The following is a 25,226-nucleotide window of genomic DNA, read 5'->3' as shown; positions in this document are numbered from 1 at the left end:
GGTCTCGCTATAATCTCATGATTCCTTGTCAGTATAAATATTTCCCTGGAACTAATAATAAAGTGGAAACGCCGCCGGTCGAGAGGGCTGATGGGGATCCTGGGACGGGCAGAAAGTCCCCGTGTGCGTCAGGCACCGTCTGTGGAGCAGGAAAAGCGAAGTGCGGCGGCCAGCCCACTCCTCCATGCAGGCAGAGGTCGAGGCGAGAAAGCCCCTCCGCTCATGTTGTTCCCGACAGCCTCCGTGTAGCCTCTGTCAGAGCTGCTCCGCTACGCCAGCAGAAGGGAGATTATGCCCGAAAACACACCGCAGCGACGCGGTTTCGGTGAAGACGTTTGCCTTTTGTATTTTCTCGCTGAATGTCGGGGACATTTTGGATTTTTTTTTCTTTTCTTTTTTTTAAATGCTCCGCTGTAAAGTCTGAACCGATGTGGGAGTTTTCTCGCGCGTCCTCGCTTCTTTGTTAGCGTACTCGGACATCAACTGGGAGAAAATCCCTTTTTATGCGTGAAAACCACCGAGGGCGGCGAACCTAAACCGAAGCCAGGGAGGTCTCGCCGTGGATGTGCGGGGCAGCGCTGGGGTTAGCTCGACGCTAACGTTAGCCGGACCCGAGTGAAACTACCGAGCCCGTCGCTAAAGCTAGCTAATGACCGCTTCTCCGGATACTTTCTGGACAGTGGCGCCTCGCTGGTGACCTGACCTGGGAGCCATCAAATCAGACCCCGACTCGACAGTAATTTCGGTAAGTATTTATTTGTGTGTGTGTGTGTGTGTGTGCGCGAGTTGCTGCGTCTCTGCGCCCCCACCCGGGCGTCATGCTAACGGGCGCAGCTAGCGTCAGCGCAGCGGAGTATCGCTCGGCTCCCACTTTGTTGTGGGACTCCGGCTTCTTCAGCCGCTCGCAACAGCCACAAATCGCATTTTGCCCGGCCGCCAGTTTCAGTTTTCAGCGTCTGTTTCTTTGTTTTGAAAGGTGATGCGAAGCGGCTGGCTCTACTTTCGACGGGTTACGTAGCAACGACGCCGCTTCCCGGTTGCATTGTCGCGTGCCAGCGTTTCCCGTCGGAGCAGCTTTTAAGCTAACACCGCACGGTGCTATTTTGCCCGTAAACCCGTGATTTCTACCAATGTGGACGCGTTTTTAGCCCTTCCCCGGGCCGGCCAGCGGGGCAAACGCCGCAGCGCAACAGCAACAGCTGCCGCACACTCATCTTTTGTTGCATCTTCTGAGCTCCGACGGGCGAAAAGAGGGATTACAGAGCCGCGCTCTCAAATATCACCTCTTTCATTTTCTCACCACTTCGCTAATCTCATTACTATCTCCGCTTGCCCCCCTTCTCCCGTGTAATTTAATCCCCTTAGAGGTCCGAGCTAATTTATGCATACGGATTTAAGGCTTCCCCGCAGAACTGACAGGTCGACGGCGATTTTTATTTGTAACTTTGTTCAACAATCTGTCCGGATCCCGCAGAGCCGAGAGGAGAAACCTTCACCCATTCTGAGGTGTGACCCGCACCTGTGACCCGGATCACTGAAGGTTCTGTGGTTCTGTTGCAGGACACCACTCTGCCATTGCAGGTGCGTGTGATTTAAAAAGCCAGGGATTTGGAAACAACCCCCATGTAGGAGTGCAAACCATTGAACCTGGAAGGTTTGAAATGCCCCCCGTGTTGCACCTGTGTTGCACCTCTGGGGCATCCATCCAGGCACCCGGGGGCTGGTTAGCTATCTATGGTATCTCCCGCTGGAGTAAAATGTAAACAGTGACCAAGACTGCTCGCATTACCATTTGTCGGTGTCAGGACGTGTTATATAAGAGCCGGAGAGTAGCAAGTTTTATTAGGACTGATTTCCTCCCCTGCAGATACGTGCACGTTCAGGAGAGCCCAACAGTCCTCCTCCTTCTCTTCATGATTTATCTCTTCTTGTTGCGTCTCACAGAGGGCAAATATTTGACGATAGGGTTCAGTGTCGCCCAGTTTCACCGTTCCTGCGCCACACGGTGGTTTAATCCCAAAAGCACAAAGCTCCCATTGTGCTCGCCTGTGCCGGACCTTGAATTGGGGAAATGGGAACTGGTTTGATACGGCGTCACCGTCGAAGCCGGCAAGCCCCGGGGCTGTTGACGCGGACAAACACCACGTGTTTGGTGATTGCGCCTCATGTGACGCGTCGGAGGCCACGCCGCTGAGTAAACCCGGCGGAGCGGGCGCCGGGGCCGCTGAGGGTAAGAGTTGTGAAATGTCAAGTTTATGAGAAGTGGCAGATGACCCGGACGCGGCGGCTGACATTTAGCAGGGTTCGCTTGTTCCGCCTGGGTCTGAGGGGCAGGCCGGGGCAGCAGGTGTGTAGGTGAAGGCCTCCGCTTCAGTGGCGCTGGGCTCCAAATGGCACGCTGCGGCCCGTCCCTTCGGTGCGTTTGGATGGCGGGGGCGCGCCGGGCGCTGCTGCTGCCCTCGGCTACGCTACAGTAAGTTGGCATTTTTGGCTCCTCGGTTAGCTGCAGCCACTCCGGCGTGTGTTCTGGCGTGACAGCGGCGTTTAATCATTAATAATTCGCAGTTTACAACCTCTGACTGGCTTCGGTAGGTGTTCCATGGTGACGCTTCCCCCCTCTCGGCTGATCGGCATCTCTAACATCGCGTGGACGGCGAAATTGACCTTTTTTGTAGCCGATGGATTCGTTTTCGTGATTGAGTAACAGGGCTGGTTTGATGGCGCCATGAGACGTGCTTATTAAAGGACCTGACCCGAGCATGGGCGCGGTAAAGGCCCATTCATGCTCCTCCTCCCCTTTTATAAATCAGCACTTTTGCTTTATTCCAGCGTGTGACTGAGGCGACTTTTGTTTGGGAAAAAATTCCGTATCCCAACTAGATGAGAGGAGGATAAAGGCGCCCAGAGGAAGTGGAGCAGAAACTGATGTGTGGCTGCAGCCGAGGCTCTGAATAAGTCAAATTTCTCTCCCCTCCTTCGTCTTTTGCTCCCCTTCCTCCAGTCCTGTTAAACCCAGCTGCCTTTGAACTATCGGGATCCGTTCTCCGTGGGGCTCTTTTCCACACATTCAGCGAGGCTAATATATGACCATCGGCCTTCCTTTAGTGATAATTGTTACTTTATGCTAAATATTATCCCTCATTTGCAAAGCTAGCTGCCTCCACAAGCATCAGTAAGCATAAAGGTTGACCTAAATCTGACGGCTCATTAACACCCATCATAAAACATCCCAACGTCTTGGCGGCTAACTGATCCCATTATTTTTGGTGTAGTTCTCCAGCAGCACTCACCAGGGATTAGAGACATCGTGGACGAACAGTGTTTTGCACATTTTTGTCGTAATCTTGGCCTCTCTTGGCAGAGGAATCCTAACGATGAAATAATCTAAATGACAGCCAAGATGGAGCGCTGGCCTAATCTGTGTTTTAGGCTTTGGAGCTGACACTTTCTCTTCTCATTAGATAAGCAGATTGTTGCTGTTGGATCAGTTATCTGCTGCCTACTGGGATCCAAGCGCTTAAGTCCTAAATGACAAGGTATGTAAGCTCATGGTAATGTCACCCAGCCTGTTCCTGGGTTCATGATCACCGTCTCTCTGTTTAACTAGCAGATATTGATAAAGAGGCAGTAATCTTGGGTTTTCTTTACACTTGGATCCAAAAAAAACATAATTTCTTGGTCAAATATTAGTGAGATCTTCACACAAGTATCACCCCGCCCTTTATCCCAGAGGCAACGATACGCGATACACCTGCCAGACGAGCTCTGCACACAGTCAACATTCACTTTCTGTAAAGATTGTAAAGCCGTACTGTAGCTCCTTTATTGTGCCCTGCATGTCTGTGTATTACCGGTTTACGTGGTGTAAATGGACGCTAGTTTTCAGACTTGTTGCTTCATCTTCACCGCGATTATTACAACGTCCCAAACTGTGTGTTAACTTTGCCCGGCGACAGCGTGCAGCTATGTGTCGCTCACCATTTTTAGACCCGTGCATTACATAAACTACAGGTGAAACATTTACAGGTGTCCAGAATGTCTCCCTAAACCACTCAGGCTGAGTCACATGACCAGGTCAGGCGACAGGGAGGGTTCTTATCTGCGCCGACAGGAACAGGTTTGTCTGTGGGATTTCTGAAATGTTTCCACATGCACTCGTTTGACTGCTTTTTTGGGACCTGGCAGCCGCGTCGTGCAACTTTAGACAGCATTGCAGATTCGCCGTTAGTTTACACCTGAACGCCAAATGACCCCCTGCCAGGTGTGCTCGTCCCACGTTTCTCTAATTTGTTATTCATTCTCCTTTTCTTTGTGAGACCATATTATTATTGCTGCATGTGATGAGCAGCCATTCTGTCTTTAAGAGGCATTAAGGGAATGTAAAGCATTTCTATAGGCTCCGCTTGCATAATGAGCAGAAGGCGGGAGCTGTCTGCACGCATACGAGCTTCTGGCCTGAACGGGAGCGTCTGACCTGGTTATCCAGACTTGGCAAATGGCGTTTTGCTCCCTCTGTTTCCTGTGTGCCTCCTCCAGTCACATGGACGGCTCCAGAGATGAGCGCCGCTCCCCTGCAGGATTATATTTCACAATCTTTATTTAAAATGTTGCCGAGGATCATTTATTAGTGGGACCACAGTGTCCAGGGTTACAGAGACAGCTGTTTATTGTTTGCATAGCTCTCTGATCAGAGCCACTAAAAGCTCAAATGGCCTTTTATTGATCCGCGTGAGACTCGCCGTCCCCGTCTGCCTGCTCACTCCCGCACACTCGGTCACACCGACACCCACAAGTCATTTAAAACTTCAAGTAAGTCTGTGCCATGTTTTCTTTTTTATTCTTCTTTGGCTTTGCGAACGGCAAACGAGACTTGGAGCATTGATCTATAGCAGGTGGGGCTCGTAAAGTCACATCGGTGTACTTAAATCACGTCAACACTCATTACTTCCTTCACTCATGGTGAAACACATTGTTAGCGTTAATTAGCTACTGTTGTATAGGTAATGTGGCGCTGAGAGGAAGCCGCGAGTGGTTACGTGGCAACGCACTGAATGTGCACCCGCCACCATCACGGTAAACTGTATTTACGTGTCATTTAAGCTCCATCCTCATTATATTGTATTACAGCTCCCATTGTGATGCCTTGTGATATTTTGGGTTGTGCTTTAAACACAGTGTATGCAATCCATACCTGTAGCTCCAATGCCCAGAGGAACTACCGTAATCCTATTGTTAAGGATTGTGCATGTTGTGCACACCTTTAATTAAGAACTAGCAGGCTGAGGGGATTTCTGGGAATTTAGATCAAGCTGTTATGTATAAGCAGGCTTCAGTTTAATAGGGAAAAGCGAAGTGAAAACTTCTGAGTTGTTTAAAGCGAAGCTGCTGGTTTAGACATGTCGAAAGTGAAAATGCAGAATGCCCAGCTCATTCAGCGTCCTAAGCACTTCGCTCTGCGTTCCTTCAAGCCCTGAAGTCTCAGCTCAGCCTCGTCGCCTCAGTAAGCCCGTATTTACCCCCGGTGCTCATGAAACCCCCGGAGGAGAGTTAATCACCGAGCTTTGGAGGACAGATTTACTGGAAATCAACATTTATTGCTGGGCATTGGAAGCCTGACCCTTGACCTGCTGGCCACAGAGAATTTAGAAATGAAGTGTCGCTCCTCTTCTGTCGCAACATGATTTATTCTTTTTTTTTTATCATGTTTGTTTTGTTGACAGAGTGTGTGTTGGTGTGATTGAGCAGGAGGCAGCCAGCAGGTCTTAGCTCAGTTATTGTCTTCTGGTCCCCAGGATGTGGCTTTTAGAGGTGCGACAAGGTCATCCATGAGCAACTGCGGTTCTTTGTTACATGTATTCTCTGACTCATGTGTGCTGCATGTATTTGCATTCCTTCCATATGTTGTTGCAGCAATATTGAAACTCGTGACTGCGTAACAACTTATGTCTGCAGCATATTGATTATTGCACATTTCCTGCATAGTCTATAATTATGGCCACCTGTCATGTTTAATGCTGTTATCCAGCCGCTCCTCCAGTCAATAAGGAAATGCTCTCTGGTGTCACCATTGTGCTCTTTTCATGACATTTCTCTGCCTTCTACTCATATCTGCTGCCTTCTATTGAACTTCCTTGTTCACTCTGTCCTAAAAAGGCTTCTAATTTGATTACCGGTACATTGAGTTATCTACCGTAGTTATCTAGTTTCACACTCATCCCAACTCGCATGGCATGTTGTTGTACTTTCTTTAGACGGTTTAGTCATGCTTGACACACATTTGTGAATTAACTCGGCAGACCTGACATCCAGTAGTACTTGCAACTCATTTTTCTCTAATAAAATTAGCAGAAGTTCTGCTCCTTTCTTGGAGAAATGAAATTAGCGTCGGTGGTAGGTTTTCTAAAAATATCCACTGGATCAGGAGGTAGGTACCAATTTCATGAGTCGTTCATAAGCTTCTTTCAGTCCGTTTTATATGTAAACCTTTGTTCTTCATTCCAGAAACTTGTTTCTATCGCCACTCGGCACTTGTCTCCTTAACAAGAATCTTTGTTGTGTGACGTTTTTAACACAATGACCAGCTTTCTCAAGCTTTATGTTTATGTAGTAGACTCAGTTAGCATTAGTATCCGACCTTTTGCTGCAACAGTACAACAACATTGTAAAAATGCACACAAGCCTCACAAAGAGATTCTCACTGCTCCGAAGTGGAAACAGAAAAAGAAACTTGACGATGGATCAGATTACCGACCCCCAATTTCCCACAAATTCAAAGAAAACAAGCGGGGTTTTGTTTCCTGGTGTCATGCAAACCTCTGAACCGGTGGGACCGAAACAGAACTGGATCTTCAGGTTCAAACTGTGTCACAACCCCCTGCTTTTCTGGACGGTCCCAGTGTTTTGGTTGCACTGCTTTAGGGGGGAAAATATCAAGCATTTGTGTTGTTACCTGCCTAATTTATCAATACTTCCAGCCTCCAGCCAAAAATACGTTCTGTATTGTGAAATCCTATTTTATTGTGTGTCTTAAAGCTAATCACCACCCTCACACACACTTTTACACTTGTTTTTCTGAATTAGTGCAGCGTTGAGCTGACTTTAACTGAGAATCCTGCTGCGTTATCGTGTGGTGTGGGATATAACTGCTCATGATGCTGTTGATGGGGCTCCCAAAGAGGGTCTGTGCTGACTGCTTCAGTCACAAAGTCCCTGCGCTGAGGCTCATTATCACCCAATCGGCTAAAACGACACTTCTGGTAAAAGCTGATAGTGGCGTTCAGGTTCATGCCCATCATCACCATCTCACCGTTTCCTAAAAACCGAGTGCTGCTGCACACTTTTTTAAGTAGGAATATTTGCTCGAGTCAAAAACAACCGCGTGTGTGTACAGAATTCTGGTGCCTGAACTGGTTTTGGATCTGCCAGTACAACGGGGAGGGAAATAAACCTGTTGAAGAAGCATCACAAAAAGAGTGAAAGAAGGAGCCTTCAGCTCTCCAGCAGCCTGCGCGGAGGAAGTGACTTTTTGTTTCCTCTTCCTTCAGACGCAGACAGTTGTAGCGTGTCCCACAGCCGGTGCCGGATGTTGCATTTTTAGTCACTGTTGATATTGTTTTTGTTGCCGGTACAATATTTCAGCCTGGGATGTAGCAGCCCGCTACAATCTGCTTTAAAGCTCCTTTCATAAAGCAATAGCCAGCCCGGACTAATCACATTCTGCTGTATCAAGCAGACCAGACCTGACTGCTATAAATAACTCAGGCTGCTCGCTCCAGTCAAATGCAGGGCTCTCATTTCCGTTTCACCTATTACAGAATATCTGCATGCACATGCAGCAAGTCACGCCGACAGAACGCACATGCATATTTGGAATATTTGAAATCACTTTGCAATAAACGCGTCATTTTTAACAACAATTTTCATAAAGCTGCACCCAAAGGATCTGTTGCCTGGTTTTATGCATCACTATAGGGGTCGGGAAGAGGATTTTAGCTTCGGCTCTGGTCTCTATAGCAACAAAACTGACCCAGGAGGGCTTTAAGTTACAGAGGGGCAGTGACAGGGGAGTGGTTTCTTGGCTTTGGGTGGGAAAATAGTCAGAAATTTTGCCTTGAGCTTGAAGGATCCAGTCCTGACCACTCATCCCAACACTAGTAGTTAAAAGTATAAATAAATACCCCCGTGGACGGTTTGTTACTTGTTTTATTTGCCCATTTAAGAGTAAATGTGATGGAAGAATTAGGAAAGACGGCCAAAAGCTTCTGTCCGCAAATCTCTGCGGGGAACTCTCAACTTTCTTAGCTTGAGAGATGGAAGCCTTTGATGGATGGCTGGTCATCCAGTACCATGTAGGTCAGCGGGTAATCCTATCAATGTAGCTGACTGAGGGCCTCGTTAGTGTGCTGCCTTCCAGATCACTCTGGGCGGGAGCCTGGGTGCCAGAGTAATCCAACACATCTTACTGCAAACTTTGCTGCAGAGGAAAGTCAAACACATTCTCAAATGCTAATGTTGTCTTCCTTCTTTGTTGTTTTTAATGATGAGATGCAAACAAAACAGAGTTAATAAAGGATATAGCCGGCGGCTAACTTTTACCGTCGCACCTTTCTCACCATGTTCATGAACGTTTCGCTTTGCCTCTTCTTGCATAACCCCGAGGAATCCACTTTTCCCCCATCTAGCTTGTCCCACTCCCACACTTGATAAGATGCGTCATCCATACGCTCGGCGCTCATTATTGTGGGAAAATAGAGCCAAGCCTTTTGTCATCCCCTCAGTTGATGGACCAGATTAGCCAGTAAGAGTGTTTATACACGATCCTCCTGCTGCCTGCAAAGACTGTGGGAGTGTGAGGCCGTCTTGGCTCTGCATGCCTCATGGGTGTATGAACGTATGTGCGGATTTACATGTATTTGATCAGATTGAGTCTTTGTATCACTCAGATTTGAAGAGTTTGGCTGATGGGTCCCTTTTTTTCCATTCAACTCTGGGCAGATTTATAACTTTTTTGTTTTAATTTCATTTTTTTGTGGGAATATCTTCCCTCATCTCACAATTGACGTCAACAGTGTGGGTCAAGGCGAGCACATTTGTGCAGCTTAGCTCGACAGTCTGGATACACAGTGAGTGAAGGCCTCCTAGATTATGTGTCAGATCTTAGATTAAGACTAGAGGGAGGAAAATTCACATTCTCAACATGCCCTGAGGAACAAAGCCTCTTTTCAAATCAACACATTCCATTTGACGTCCTACACTTGATTTGTGTTGACCTGAAACTCAAATCCTAAATATAATACATTATAGCTCCCCTCCAGCTGCTAAACACGCAACCGGATAGGAAGCTGGAAAAATGCCCACGTTTACCGGTATATTAAACGTAAAAATTAAATATGTTGTTCTAGTCACTCGCCTATTGCACCTCCTGATCTACTCTCCTAATTTTGTGCCTCTTTTATGTTTCCAGTGCCTGAGGATGTCCAAGCGGAACTTATTTGTTCGTCTGGTGCCATGCCGCTGCTTGCGGGGCGAGGAGGAGGCGGTAACATCGCTAGACTACTCCCACTGTAGCCTGGAGACTGTTCCCAAGGAGATCTTCAGCTTTGAAAAGACCCTGCAGGAACTCTACCTCGATGCCAACCAGATTGAGGAGCTACCTAAAGTAAGACCTCATCATCTCATCAACATCTCATATAAATGCATCCATCTTTCTACAATTTCTGCCTGAAAATAGCCCTCAAATACAATATTACATATATATCTCTCTCCTTCTGCCAGCAACTGTTTAACTGCCAGGTACTCCACCGACTGAGCATGCCAGATAATGACCTGGCAGTGTTGCCAGCGGCGATCGCAAACCTCATCAATCTCAGGGAGCTTGATGTCAGCAAAAACAGTAAGGAAATATAATGTATAGATACATATATAATGTGCCCCTTGATGTTTAGTATGATCAAGATGATGCTTGGGAGGTATCTTATCTGCCAGGTTGTGTTACAGGGCTGTTCCATTACACTTTCTGTTGTTGCCATTACTCAAAGTGCTGGAAAATGTGCACGCTGGCAAATACCAGAATTCAAAGAAATTCTGAAGAAAATGTCCTCATTTATGTGACAGTGTTGCACGGCTGAAACCTTCTGATGATACATATGAGAAAAGAATCAGGCCTGATATCTTTGGAGGTGATGGATCAAGGTGGGGTAGCCTTAAGAACGGGCCTTTCATGGAGAGAGAAGTTCAAATCAATGGTCTTTTCATGGAGCAGAAGTCCACATGTCTTGTTGACATTTGAAGTTATTTATCCTCTTTCTCACGTGTGGTGGGGGGAAACAATGGTGGGAACAGAAGTCTTGAGATTCACTCATGTTCCCAATGTTGCAGCTGGATTTTTGTATTGTTCTGGGTGCTTCTCTCTGGCATATAACCAAAAATGAGATGCGTGTGATTTATAGTTCCCTAACATCTGTCTCTCGACTTCTGTCCATCTCTTACTTTACTCCAGGTATCCAGGAGTTCCCAGAGAACATCAAAAACTGCAAAGTTCTAGCTATCGTAGAAGCCAGCGTGAATCCCATATCCAAGTGAGTTCTCTGATCTTGAGATTATATCTTATCACTCCCAATTAACTTCCTTTGGGCTTAATGTTCCCAGGCATGAAGGTCCAGCTAAGTCTGAGTAATAATTTTGCTGTTTTTAGGCTCCCTGAAGGCTTCACGCAGCTGCTGAGTCTGACGCAGCTCTACCTGAATGATGCCTTCCTGGAGTTTCTACCAGCCAGCTTTGGCAGGTCAGCTGACTCTCCTGACCGGATCAGGATCAGATTGTTTGCAGGATATTTATAGTTGTGAGAATTTTGTCCTGCTCAATAAAATTAACCTTGCAAATTCAACAGTGGCATTAATACAGTACATAAACAGTTCTGTTATAATGACACATATTGGCCTGGAGTGGAACTTAAATTAGTTGCCCTGTGTCTCAGCTTTCACTTTGACAGACTGGCCAATAAAAAATAAATCCCTGGAAAATAGTAACCTTAACCTTTGTTGTGTTAAAATTCAAGATTATCCTTAAGGCTTAAGAGCCTGTTAGGCTCCCTCACCCTCTTTGTTTATAGTTAAAACAGTACTTCATGTCTGATAATTACACAAAACATGTTGTTCTTATCTTAAAAGCCAACTCTTACAGCTTTTTATTCTTTATTTTCAAAAATGACAAATATATGTGATGTAGCTGCAGAATTCCGATTATACATGATTAAAAATGACTTTTGCTTGGTTGCAGGTTGACTAAACTACAGATCTTGGAGTTGAGAGAGAACCAGTTAAAGGTGCTGCCAAAGTAAGTGTCCCTTCAAATCCAGTATTTATTCATTATTAACATATCGTAAAGTATTTCTTTACCAACAGTCCTTGAGGCTGTCCCCTTTCACGTACATTACAATGTTCCTCAGCCATTCTAAGCGTGCAACGCTGTTGCATAAGAACACACAGACTCGTGCACAGAGCCTTCCTGTACTTGGCTTTTATACGTATTCCCTACTGAGACAGAGTTGAGGGTTATTTGACAATTAAAGAAGGTTATGGGGCTTCGAGGAGGTGTAAATGCTAGACAAGTATTTGAACTGCTTCCAGGTGACTCGGGAAGGGGGGGATTTTATTCATCTCCCTTTTTGCTTTTGTAATCCACTTTCTGTCCGTTACTGACTGACTGACTGACGGACTGACGGACCACTCAGGCTCTGAAGTCCAGCCCTGCAGCAGCTCACTTTCTCTCTTCCCACCATTGTTTATGTGACAGAGGCCAGAGCTGTTAAAGTCTGGAGGCCTGACAGAGGAGGACTAATGGTTGGGACTGTTGCCAGAGCAACACACAAGCATTTCAGAGATGTAAACAAATGCGTGCATGCACAAAGGGCCACAATGGAAGTATTTTCAAGGCTTCCGCATATTAAGTGCACTCTCTCTTGGTCTAGGAAATGCACCAGGCACATCCCGACACCAAATGTTCCTGTATTTAAAAAGATCTGGTGTTTCTGTAAGCTGCAGATATTTTTTACCGATAAGGAGGTTTAGATGAGCCAACATGGCTCATTCATACCTCTTTTACAGTTACATGGAGGCTGTTTAGTGTTTTCTGGTGTAACGCTCCAAAAGTTAGATGGTGTTCTTGATCACTTTCCCGTTTTAATTTTATCCAGTGTCCCTGAAGGTGAGTAACCCTGGTGTTCTTTACCAAACTGAGTCTCAGTCTTTGTTCACACATGGTTCCTCCTCGCCGTGAGAGAGTCATTAGATCTGCTCCCTAACAAAACTCCCTGCATCTCCATTTCATTTCCAGCGGTCGGCTCTGCTTCTGTTTGGTTTCTGGGATTCACTCTGAGAAAATATGATGTTGCTTTTGTTGTCGCATTCCTCTGCCCTGTCAACACTGTGCAATTTAGAGCCTGGAGCAGGTTATGGTTAAGAAGAACAATCGGTGAAATTCCGTCTTGTAGGTGTTTTTGAAACTTTGTTTTGTCTCCGTCTGTGTGGTTGTCTGTAAATTTTGCAGAGTGAAAGTATTTACCGTTGTGCCAATATCCTCATTGTTTTTTCACTTCTCAATTTTCTGTCATTGAAGATCGGTTAAATATGGTTGAATACTTTGGCAGTGGAATAGTTCTGGTTTTTGTCTGCCTGTTTCCAGCAGAGCGGTGAATGTGAGCTTGTGACCTGAATGTGGGGAGAGATTTCTGGAGCGAAGCCTTGGGGCTAGCATACGTCACATTTTCCATTATTCAAATATATTTATTTCATGCCCGAGGTCTATAATGTATTTATGTCCCAGTCAAATTATTCAGTGAAACTGTAAAAGTCAGATCATCCGGACAGATTGACATGATTTCCTGTTTGGCACGCTTGGCCCATGCTGTAATCCTGGCTCCGGTTTTTGAACTTGTCCGCTTATGATAAACTAAAATATGAGTGATTTGCTGTTAACATCTGTCCGCGTGTGCTGTTTGTTTACAGAAGCATGCAGAAGCTCACACAGCTTGAGAGGTTAGACCTGGGGAGTAATGAGTTCACTGAAGTGGTGAGTAGCTGTCATTTTGACCCAAAGCTGTCTCACCTTTTAGATGGTGACCTCATCTCGCCTTTCCTTTTTTTGCCCTTTTCCCTTTTCCTGTATTTTAATATGGAAGGTTGGTTTTTCGAGAGGCTACGTTGCATTTTCAGGCTGCTGAATTTTGCCCTTCTTGTGAGTTTTACTGTCCACTCTGTCACTTAACCTCTCCTCTCTTTATATCAACAGCCTGAGGTGCTGGATCAGCTGGCTGGAATCAGAGAGCTGTGGATGGATGGGAACAGACTGACCTTTTTACCTGGGGTATAGACTACAGTCTTGTCTGCACACATTTCCCCCTGGAACTGTCCACTAAAGTATTTTCTCAACAAGCGATTCTCCATAAACACACATTTTTTATTTTTGTCTTTACATTATTGATCTTATTGAGTGAGTTTATTCAGTAAGATGCTCCCTGCCCCCCTTACATGTGCCCTGATTTCTTTTAACTAGGTCATATTTATAGCATTAGTTCTGCAGCCAGGACTTCAACAGCATCAGCTATAATTAGTCTATTTACATCTTACAAATATAGACAGAGTCTAATCCAGTAGCTGATTCTATCAGTCTTTACTTTAAAATTGAAAATGCGTGCTTTGGATATAAATTTGTCAGTAGGATAGTAATATCTGTTCCCCTTGTTTGTTTCTGTTCATGCATCCAGATGCTGGGGAAGCTGAAGCAGCTGGTTTACTTAGACGTGTCTAAGAACAACCTGGAGATGGTGGACGAGCAAATCTGCGGCTGTGAGAGTCTTCAGGACCTCCTGCTCTCAAACAACGCTCTCACCCAGCTGCCAGGCTCCATCGGTAATGATTCATGCACTGACGACTTGTATAGGAAAAGTTTGGTCACAGTCATGATTCTTTGTTTGTGTCCGACCTTACCGCTTTCTTTTTTGTGTGTTATTAGGAATGATTGTAGAGTTGTGTGTATGGGACTGAGAATGGAGCTTTTATACACTTTGACAATGACAAAATCCATTTTTGTGTTTGCCGCTCGTCGCTGTAGAAAGGAAAACAAGTATTTGTGAGATGCGGCTGATTAAAATAGATGAGGCCATATGCACAGTTCCCTAGAGTCAGAATGGATTTCGACTAACCTGATTAGTGAGTTGATGACGGTCGGAATTAATCCAATTGACTCCTGTAATAGATGTTCCTCATTGTGGTGCAACACTGAATGATAATCAATAACTGCCCTGAGCTGCAACCCTCTGACTCACTGCTCCCATCACAGGCTCGCTGAAGAAGCTGACTGCACTGAAAGTGGATGAGAACCAGCTGATGTATCTGCCAGACTCCATTGGAGGGTGAGCGTAACAAAAACAGCTTTAATATCTGCCAAAATAAAGCCAGAGATCAGTGGATTATCATGCTGCTTTTATCTAACATTTGCTGATTCCATAAACCATCTGTGTGGCTAAATCGGATATTCCCATTTAACATAATGTTCTCTGTCAAGCCATATGTTGTTGCGTAATGCTGTGGCTATTCAGTCGTCATGATTATTCATAGAAACAGCTTAATTCTGGACGTGTCCATGGTTGTCCTGAGCAGAGCTGATTATATCTTTAATTGTCTGTAAGCAGATTCATCTGAGTGATAATTGACTAGCAGATTCTATCTTCTCATATTTGTATTCAGTCCACTTTAAAATGCGTAAAACAAAGGCTACATGTGTATTTCCACCAACTATCTTGGTGTTGTGGGTCCTTCGGCAGTGTGACATGGATTATTTAACAAAGCTTGTTTTTTTACGTAATCTTAGATCTCATTATGGATTTTATTCAGTATCTTGTTGATGCACAAAGTCGTGTGCCTCTGAATTATTATTTCAACATGGTCCTACGTCTGAGACTCTCAGTTCGGGATCTTATGAACATTCCTTTCACATTAGGTGAAATGACATTAGGGACATTTTTAAATGCATGGACTGAAAAATGCATGAAAATGGAATATGTTTAAAATATTTAAACCCTCTCACGTGTCAGGCTGACATCTCTGGATGAACTGGACTGCAGTTTCAATGAGATCGAAGCTCTGCCCTCCTCCATTGGCCAGTGCGTCGGCATCCGCACCTTTGCTGCAGATCACAACTTCCTTGTCCAGCTTCCCCCCGAGGTTAGCGAGAACTATGCAATGCGTGCGCGTGTGTTTGTGTAAATGTGTCTGTTTGCTCACTGAGCTCTGTTCTTTCCCCTTGCAGATGGGTAATTGGAAGAATGCAACTGTGCTGTTCCTTCATTCCAACAAGCTGGAGTCTTTGCCAGAGGAGATGGGGGACATGCAGAAGCTCAAGGTCATAAATCTCAGCAACAACAAGTGAGTTGGACCAGACGACTTATTCAAACACAGTGAGGGAGAATTTGTTACTCATTCTAAATTGTCGAGGTATAGTACAAAAACAGACACACATTTTGCTTTTAAAGAACATGCAAAAGTTGTGTGACTTAATGATGCAAGTCATTGTTGTGTTAGAAGACCCCTGAGTGTTTGTTTTTCTTTTGAAGGTTAAAGAATCTTCCATACAGCTTCACTAAACTCAGTCAGATGACTGCAATGTGGCTGTCTGAAAATCAGGTAAGATCATGTGTATTATGTATAAACCTTTTTTTTTAATTAAGCTATTCCATAGAAATGTAGCAAGGTATGTGACGAGAATCACTAACCTGAGACCTAAAAGGTCTATATAGGCTCATTATACAGATGAAACATCATTATTTTTATATTATCATATATACAGGTACTGGTAAATATGTTCCATCTACAGTATAATTACGAGGGCTTCTCAAGCATAATTTATTCAGTAAATAGATCAGTGAAAAAAAGGAAGATTGTTATTGATGGCCGAAAGTAGCTGAGCAGACGTGTAAATGCAGTTTCACACTGTCTTGTGCTGTGGTTGGGTTTGGTCTCTGTCCTCTTGCAAATGCTTGATCTTGTGCTTCTCTTCACCATGGTAACACAACTTTGACATGGTGGCCCCTGGACTGAAAAAGTTGCCGGCAGAAATTGTTTTTAAGATTACAGGTGTCACCCTTTGCAGTGCAGAGTATGTGATGAAGGAGGCTCATACGCGACATTGCATGAGAAGAATGCTTCAGTGTTTTTCCATCTCATGAATATTTCTGCAGCATAGTCTGGTGACAGTCAACTCATTTAAAATCAATTATTCATGCCATCCTAGTTGGATTGTTGTCTGTGTATGAAAAGCTGCAGTGAATTCTGCCTGAAAAACTGCTGCAGAAGCAGCAGCTGAAGCCCCCCCAGCTTCAAGTAAGCTGCCTGTTGAATACAAATGACTGTTTAAAACATTATTGTTTGCATTCTGCTGACTTTAATGTGCGCAAAAGAGCTTTTAATCATGCTGCTTCTCTATGACGCACTGTTAGAGTGACTGTAAGTGTCCTAGTTAACTTGCATGGAAGATGTAGCCGATGTAGCAGTACTTAGAGACACAGATGAAGTTGTCTGTCATGAATCCAGTGGGTGGTTTTTAAAGCACTAGAGGAAAGAAGGATTCTTGGAAAGACTTCTGTACAATCTGATAAAGCAGCATTAATGAACTCAAACCTACCTTCCTTCTCACACAGTCAAAGCCCCTGATCCCTCTCCAGAAAGAGGAGGACCCTGAGATCCACAAAACTGTGCTGACCAACTACATGTTCCCCCAGCAGACCAGGACAGAGGACTGTAAGTACCTCTCACTCAACAAGACTGCCTTATCTTCCTCCTTTCATGCGTGGTTAATTGGCCAGATCGTCTGTCAGACTGGTAACAATTCATCTGCCTATGCCACATTTCATGCAGACATTCTTACCAGATAATATGTTAATTAAGAAAATATTGTACCTGCACAAGATCTACCGTGTAAATGTATTTTGTAGCAAATTTTCTAAAGCTGCTGTGACTACCTGAACCACCTCCATCACAGACGGCTTACAGGTGACCTGCAATTCGTGCACATATGTATATTTTATGAGCGAGAAGGTTATCTGAGACTTGAGGTGCTAAAGAAACACTAGTCCGTTTCTTGTGGAGCATCTGTGGGTTTGTTGGGTTTCTGGTTTCACCTGACAACACTGACCCCACAGCTGATTTGAAAGAGCAGTAACCATTCATTCTTTCATCTTGGCACTATCGGCTCTTTTGCGCAGTGGCCTTGCTGGAAATTTTTGTGATTTTATCTGTTTCCATATTATCTCTCTGACCGGGCCACAGTAAGTTACAGCCTGAATGCAGTCACTGCATTTTATCGTTTGTTGATATAGGGCCTGCACACCAGGTGACTCATACCATCCACTGTGCATTCACATTTTTATGGGGCACGAAGCTGCAGACGAGCACAGTTCATGTCTGGTGCCTGGAGATTTGCCAGGAATAGCAGCTTGAATTCCTGCATAAAGCCTCAATGACGTCTCGAGAATGTGACGTCAGTCAGTGATACGCGATTGATTTGCTCAAGTGATTTGTGGTCAGGTGTCGTATTTCGTGCAACAGACACTTGCAGAAGCATCACAGAGATGAATAACTTAAGCTGCAAATGCAGAAGTTTCAGGAAAACCACAACCGTGATGCAACTTTTATCATCTTTGCTTTGAGTTATTGTCCTACACCTGGCCAGACAGGAGTAACACAGATGGAATCAGAACAGTGCTAATCGTAGCTTGTTTTTAGATGTCCTATTAGTCAAAACTTTAAAGATTGAACAGGTTGAAGAATGAAACAGACATAGAAATACTTCACTTTTCCAGTGAGACAGTAGTTGTTGTTTTTCATTATGTCGTATTAGTGCCACCTTGTGTTCAAACTCAAATCTGCATACACGAAGATTTACAGTCTTTGATAAAGAAACAAATTGTGTGGTTTTTTTCAGATATCCCCAACTCCGATTCAGAAAGCTTTAATCCATCCGTCTGGGAAGAACAACGCAAGCACAGAGCTCAGGTGGCCTTCGAGTGTGACGAAGACAAAGATGAGCGAGAAACGCCACCACGGGTTTGTGCTGAATTTCCCCTCATGTGTACATACAATATCAAAAGAGGAATCGATATTGAACATTTCAACATTTCACTCCTCTCTCATTACTTTTGCTTTATCCAGGAAGGAAACCTGAAACGCTACCCTACACCATACCCAGACGAGCTGAAGAACATGGTCAAGACTGCCCAGTCTGTGGCTCACAGGCTGAAGGAAGACGAGTCGAGCGACGAGTCTGGCAAACCCAATGAGAGGAACCACATCGGTGTGCAGGATGTGGGAGTAAAGGTCAGCTTTACAAAATAGGCTTTTATGTGGAAAGAATTAAGGAGGAAGTTGTTCTTTATCTAGTCTTGTTTTCATAGAGTATTTGTAAAGGGTCCTTCATCCATTCTTCCATGCAGGTGATAGAGGCCCCTTGTTCTAACGGGACATCATCAGATGTAGAGCCACTATCTGCCCTCACATTTTCCTCAAACCCGTCGGTATCAGAATCAAAAGACAATTCAGAGTCTTACAGTTCTCAGAAAGTCCCACTTAAATCTTCAGGGAGCTCCATGATGAACCACGAGGACACACTGGAGGTAATTCTGATAAATAAAGACACAAAAGGTCTCCTGTGATAGTTTAAACGCTTTATGAGAATAATTGTAATTGTCAGGATTCTGAGGAGCTCTCTGATGAGGAAGAGGAGATGAAAATTGCAGAGATGAGACCTCCTCTGATTGAGATTTCAATCAACCAACCCAAAGTGGTGACTTTAAATAAGGACAAAAAGGGTAAAAATCTATTTGTTTAAGGTAAAATGTGAGTGGAAAGCACATGAATGATATGAACAACGATTTTTCTGATTGACAGATGATGCTGATTCCTTACTGGACGACACCGTGGCCAACAGCAACCAGAACAACAGCAACTGCTCATCTCCATCTCGCATGTCTGACTCGGTGTCTCTGACCACAGACAGCAGTCAGGACAACTCTCTCTGCACCCCCGAACGCGAAGCAAAGATGCCCTTCCTGCCAAAAAGCCGGTCTGTGTCATTTTGAAGTGAAGTAGAACAAGAGACTATTTGAATTCTCTTACTCAGTTTGATCTGTCTCTTTGTCATAGACAAGAAGACGAGAACATGAACCAGCATAAAGACCCCACCTCTTTCCTTCATAACGGCAATGGAGCCGAGACCCTTCAGGCTCTTTTAAAATCACAGCAGAGCCCCCCGGAGAAAATGGGTGACTATGACCTCTCCATGGAGGCCAGGCTGGCCTTCATTGAGAAAGGAATTAATAATGGCGTGGGAGAAACATACAAATGGGACCAAATCAACATGAATGTGTCCAAGATGCAAACTGACAACATGGTTCAGCTGGACGAGGTGGACAAGACCAAGAATCGAACGGTAACCCGGGAGGACTTGAACGGCAAGCAGGGTTACAGCAATGAGAACATGGAGCATTTTCTGAATGGAAACCAGCAGGTCGGTCTGGGCAACAAAAGCCAAGCCATGAGAGTAGAGACATCTGCTGCGCATGTGGCCTCGACAGGCGTGACAGCTAGCAGTGACATGTCGCTGTCTCGCAGCACCGAGGAGCTCTCCCCAGAGAAAAGATGCCAACCCCCTCAGGTGATGAAGTCACACAGCGTCAGCAACATAGAAGTCGGGGGCATGAAGGTTTACTCCTTTGACGGAGACAGTGACGCCTACGACACAGCAGGGACGATGAGGGGGGCGGGGGCGGGCCCCGGGCCAGGGGCTCAGGGCCAGAGCATCGTCCGGAGCAAGTCGGCAGGCCAGTTGCTCAATGACCCAGCACTGCAGGTCTACCAGAGCTCTTCTGCATCCTCCTCAGACCTGCTGTCATCCTCCAAGCCCTGCGCCAGCACCAGCACCAGCACCAGCAGATACCCCGTCTCCTCCAGCATGAGCATGGGCGTCCCTCCCCCTCAGTATAACATACAGTACACGAGCAGTTCCATGCCTAAAGATGGTCTCTGGGCTCCAAGGACACCTGTGCCCCCAGAGCACCAAGGCTACCTTCCGCCCCCTCCTCCACACTCACTTGCCAACACTAATTACTCCAACCGCAACCAGGCACCTCCTTACCCACTGCAGCCCCTGCAGAGGGGGGCTCCCATGTGCCCCAAGCCTTCTGGGGATATGTGGGCTGATAGACTTCACTCTACCGGAGGCCAGTCTAGAAGTAGCACTCTGCAGAGGCAAAGCAGCGCTGCCTCCACAGCTTCCATCGGTGACTCAAGACGCATACAGATCCCCGATGGTGAATACATGACATACAGAGACATTCACACCCTCGCCAGGGGGCCACTAGCGATGAGCCACGCCATGCACCGGCCGCTGTCCGCTCGCACTTACAGCATTGACGTGCCTGGAGGGTCCAGACCTCTCAGTGCCAGGCCGCAGCCCCACGAGCTTCCAGAAAGGACCATGTCCGTCAGCGATTTCAATTACCAGCACAGCAGCCCCAGCAAGCGACCCACGGCCAGGGTGAGCTCTGAGCATTCACTGTTGGACGGGCCTGGGCAGATGTCGGGAGGGGCCGGAAGGGTGCCGATGGACTGGAGGGACCAGGTGATGAGGCACATCGAGGCCAAAAAAATGGAAAAGGTAAAGAGGTGTTTCTGCCCCTTCACATGTCAACGTATTTCAGAAGATCTGTTAAGTCTGCTGTATTTAAAAAATATACATTTAAAGGAAGTGGTAGTTTTATCTGAGGTTGGAAACTGTCACACCTCACTAACCCACTGTTCAAAATGGCTCATTCACTGCATGTGTGTCAGCATTTGCGTTGTCTCTTCTGTTCAAACTTATTGGGTGGATTGCATGGCCGCCTCTGATGTCTGTTGGTGCTGGATGTTCCGTGTCGTCTTCTGTTCAGAGTGCGTTGTCACGCTCCTTTAATTCCTATAACTCTCCGCTGAGCCGGTCACACTACACCAGCTGTAGGGACATGCATGCCAGCCAAGGTTCCCTGGTCTTTAGCGCCAGGGACGGACAGCCCCGCACAGCTCTGGGCCTTTGTGTGAGTACCGAACCTGAAGTTGCTGCAGTGCGTGTGAGGCCTGAGCTTCCTGCTAGTTTCATATCCCTCAGAAGGCCGTGTGTGCGCTTCCTTCTTTCCTCCATGTTGACATAATCAGTGACCTCAGATGTCTTTCACGTGTCCTGGCGTCAGCAGACAGAGTCGTCCTTCGTGTCCTCTAACCCTGTAGTGCATGACGTCTGTGATTGACAGTTTGCTGTGTATTTTCTTGTGTTTGTAATGAGTTGGTATCGTTTAAAAGGGGCCCTCTTGCTTTATGTACCATCGTTCAATGTTGAATACAATGTTGAGGATTAAAAGTCAACATCTTCTTGAAGGAAAACCTTTCAAAGGTTGTCATGTGACTAGTTAATGTCATAAAAAAATGCCCTTTTTAAACCAGCCAACATCTGTCCACACTCACAGGCCTGTCCCTTAGTATCCTAGCAACTATTGCCTTTCCATTAACTGCATTTTAAATCCTCATTTTACTCACTCTTCATCTTCACTTCAACTCCAGAATAACTTCATAACCCCTCACTTTGTGTGTGGGGATGAAAAGTATGTTTCCTAAGGTAAGTGTGTGTGTCTGAGTGGTTTACAAAGTGTGTATTTGGGTTTTGTGCAGATGTACGAGACAGTTGTGTAATTCCTTCATTAAGGTTTGAGACCTTCATCATCACGGCTTAAATAATTCGATGAATCAGTTTCGTTTCTGTGTCTCCTCCCCTTTTCTAAAACAACACATCAATTTTTTATGTGACTATTATGGTCTCCTGACCTTCTCTTTCAGGATGACGTGTTCCCACAAGTGCAGCAGAGCTACACCCTTGACCCCCACAGAAAAGTAGGTTCGGTTAAAAAATGTGAACGATTCCTTTTTTTCTTCTGTGCCTTCATTGCCGTTTCTGTGTCAGGTGCCTTTGATGAACGGTCAGATGGGCCCCTCTGGCCGTCCTCAGATGAGCCAGACCCCCATGGCCCGCCACCCTTCCAGAGAACAGCTTATCGATTATCTAATGCTCAAAGTCTCCCATCAGGGCCAGGCCCCCCCACGCATCCCTCAAGACACTGTGCAGCATGAGGTGAGTAAAGTGAAGGTGGCTCTAAAAGTCCCCTGGTGTCAGCTGTGGTGTCCGTGCATGTGACTGAGACGAGAGTGTGTGGGTGTGTTTCAGATCCATGTGAAAGTGGAGAAGAATCCCGAGCTGGGGTTCAGTATATCCGGGGGAGTGGGAGGCCGTGGAAACCCCTTTCATCCCGATGACAATGTAAATATGTGGAAATGATTCTTTGCTTTTATCAACATTTGTAAGATTTCAGAACACTTTTATTTTGTGGGTTTTACTCATCATTACCTTATTTTTAGGGTATATATGTGACCAGGGTTCAACCTGAGGGCCCGGCATCTAAGGTTCTTCAACCTGGAGATAAAATAATCCAGGTACAGATTCACTTTTGGATGGTTTTAATGTGTTTTCCCTCCCTGTTCAACAATAAAACGTGCTTTTCCCTTCCAGGCAAACGGATACAGCTTTGTGAATATCGATCACGGCAACGCGGTGTCCCTCCTGAAGACCTTTCCTAACACTGTGGATTTGACTATTGTCAGAGACGTGCAGGCGTAGAACCAGCTGACATCTGAACAGGAGCACACAAGGAAGAGACCTTCATGTTGAAACTTGTATTTTTCTACACAGAAACCGACTTGTTGGGACTGTTTATCTTGATAGAACTGGCGAAACCACTGAATGTTGTGGATTAAAACGAGACTGCGGCAAACCTGGTCAAATACGAGTTCTCTAAAGGCCATCACTGTGGTATATATATTTTTATACGGAAGAAGCTGGTGATACCACCTGCTCCGATGCTGCGGTCTCTGTACAGATCATCAGTTTCTTTTTGTTTTCCCATCTGTCCTTTTTAAATTGGGCTTTGTTTGTTTTAAACAAGTTGACCACTAGAGGGCAGGGCTCTCCTCTGAGATCTTTCCTGCCTTTCAAACGTTATACTTGTGATGTTGAAACCATTTTAGCCTGCAGTGTGATTTTAAATGGTGGACAAAGTTACGTGTTCTTTAATGCGGCGATGAAAGTAGCACAAGGAGCTGTTTGTGTTAGGAGAGAGGGGTTATAAAAAAAATCAATCCAAGGAGGAAGAAGAGGAACAAATCCTCCCGTGCTTCTGTTTGAGTATGTAGACACAATCATGCCCTCCGTTCATCCACTCTGACCTCTCAGCAGCAGCTGCTTCGCATATCAACAACACATTAAATGTGAATCGGGCTGAAGAAATGCAGTTAGCAAGTGAGCATACGATGAGTTGGAAGTGAGAGGTGGAGTTTGTGTTTGCTCAGCCTTGCTCCCTCCAGCGGGAGACAGAAGTTTGATGTTTTGGGAACCACGTTTGTGTGCTTTAAGGTGCAGCCTGAGCAGCCACAGGTACGAGCTGAAGCTGGAAATGGCAGCTTGAACAGCAGTGCTAGTCAACCAAAGCGAGTCTGGAAAAATGCGAGCAGAAGGAGACAGCAGACATAGAATAACAATAACATTTCATTCATTTCATAGTTGCTTTATTTAGGTGGACGGGGGTGGCGCTGTTGTCCAGGTTTCAACATCTCTTTTATTTTCTAAATGGGAGAAAACCACAGTTTGCCTTTTTGTTGGTGTCTGTTGTGTCGGCAGATTTCATTTGTTCCTTTGCTGTACAGAGATTTGAGTGGGAGAAGCACGTTGTGAAGTGCCATAGACCATGAACTGTTGAAACGGGGAGGACGTATGACCCCAAAACCCAAGCAATAGTCACATGTTCACAACCCTCTGACTACTTTTGCAGCATAATGGTGTGAAAGCAATACTTAAAGCCTTTATTTTCCTCCTGAAACACATCAGATAGCATTTTTAAAAACATTTTATTAATCTCTGATTTTACATGGTTTTTATATTAAAAATGATCTTTTTTCTAATCAAATAGTATTGGTAGGATACACAGTAGTCATGGGGGGAAAGAGTTCCTGCATTGAATGAAATTTCTGTTCCTGAAACTTTTTTTTTTTTTTTAACTGTTAACAGAAACATGATCCCCTGGTCTTTATTTGTGAATCCATCTCAACATTCCTGGTGTTTGTCAAAAGAAAAAACCTTCAGGCCCCCCCACCTTTCTTGATATTCACATGTAAATAACCTTTGAGACGTGTTTCCAGAAGCACTGGAAATAAGATGTACACGCCACGACCCCGTGAAGCTCAATGCTAACGGCTCGTGCGAAGACACAGTTGTTGAATCATTTCAGTTCAAGGTCACACGAAATTCCTTTAACTTGTTCACAGCTGATTCTCTTCTACTGTCGTCTTCCCGTGTGGATACACCGATGTTTTCTGTCCACCCACGTTTAAAACAGTGGTAGAGTGAGCTGCCCCTCTTTAGATAATGAAAAATGTGTCACCACTTTAAATTTTATTTACAGACAAGTGACTGTATAACATGCACTTCCCAGAGTCCCCACAAAACCTGTAGTATTCTCACAGATGAATTGTTTATATTTTTATCAGTTTTGGCTGTGCTTTCTGTTGACTCGATGACAAAAAGTTCAAGTTTTTGGTGAGTTTACAGTTACTTGATATTAAACACACAGGTGTTGACATTGTAGACAATCTTGGGAGATAAAACACGGCACATTTTCTTCATCTGTGTTGTCTGTTTTTGAAGTACACGTATTTATTTAGCCGTCTTTGTTTTTTTTTTAGGCCTTACTAATCAAATTGTAAATACTCTAAAAACAAGTGAGAAACGAATTAACGGCATTAGTGACTTGCGATTGTAAAACCAGCAATAAATTGCAGATGCACCCATTTTCATGTATAGCTAGTGTTTCTGAAGGTGTCTTTGGAAACAACCTTGGTGAGATGATTGACGATACATTTAGCCAACATTCCACGTTTTGTACATAATTACCTGTTTCTGATGTAACCTGTGTAAAATAAAACTAATGCTCTTTAATAACGGCCGCGGGTTTCCATTCTCTTGTGTGGCAAATTATGGGAACTTAGTTGTATTTTCCTGTGTTTTTATTGAGCTAGATGTAGAATTACATGTTTAACAATTAT

At 45.0% G+C, this 25,226-nt stretch overlaps 1 protein-coding gene across 6 annotated transcripts; it reads left to right on the top strand.

The window, feature by feature from the left end:
* Positions 1 to 112: 112 nt before the first annotated feature.
* Positions 113 to 25,126, top strand: erbin (erbb2 interacting protein). 6 transcript variants are annotated; one of them, XM_057019635.1, is made up of 28 exons: positions 114 to 745; positions 1,475 to 1,581; positions 3,462 to 3,536; positions 9,464 to 9,658; positions 9,775 to 9,892; positions 10,499 to 10,577; positions 10,694 to 10,783; positions 11,278 to 11,334; positions 13,005 to 13,068; positions 13,288 to 13,362; positions 13,763 to 13,907; positions 14,338 to 14,410; positions 15,092 to 15,221; positions 15,307 to 15,422; positions 15,611 to 15,680; positions 16,694 to 16,793; positions 17,977 to 18,098; positions 18,204 to 18,368; positions 18,485 to 18,664; positions 18,742 to 18,859; positions 18,939 to 19,113; positions 19,194 to 20,706; positions 20,978 to 21,121; positions 21,915 to 21,968; positions 22,039 to 22,206; positions 22,300 to 22,392; positions 22,491 to 22,565; positions 22,642 to 25,126. In XM_057019635.1, exons 4-28 carry the CDS (start codon positions 9,473 to 9,475, stop codon positions 22,747 to 22,749), a joined length of 4,218 nt encoding a protein of 1,405 aa, XP_056875615.1. In that variant the 5' UTR covers positions 114 to 745; positions 1,475 to 1,581; positions 3,462 to 3,536; positions 9,464 to 9,472; the 3' UTR covers positions 22,750 to 25,126. The 6 variants fall into 6 exon arrangements, with proteins under 6 accessions (XP_056875618.1, XP_056875615.1, XP_056875613.1 ...); XM_057019638.1 differs by lacking the exon at positions 3,462 to 3,536 and having other exon boundaries at positions 113 to 745; XM_057019633.1 differs by lacking the exon at positions 1,475 to 1,581.
* Positions 25,127 to 25,226: the final 100 nt, after the last annotated feature.

The sequence above is a fragment of the Takifugu flavidus genome, chromosome 20, assembly GCF_003711565.1.
Source record: "Takifugu flavidus isolate HTHZ2018 chromosome 20, ASM371156v2, whole genome shotgun sequence".
NCBI classification, from domain to species: Eukaryota; Metazoa; Chordata; class Actinopteri; order Tetraodontiformes; family Tetraodontidae; genus Takifugu; species Takifugu flavidus.
Note: the sequence above shows the minus strand (reverse complement) of the source record. Positions and strands in the feature narration are given on the sequence as shown.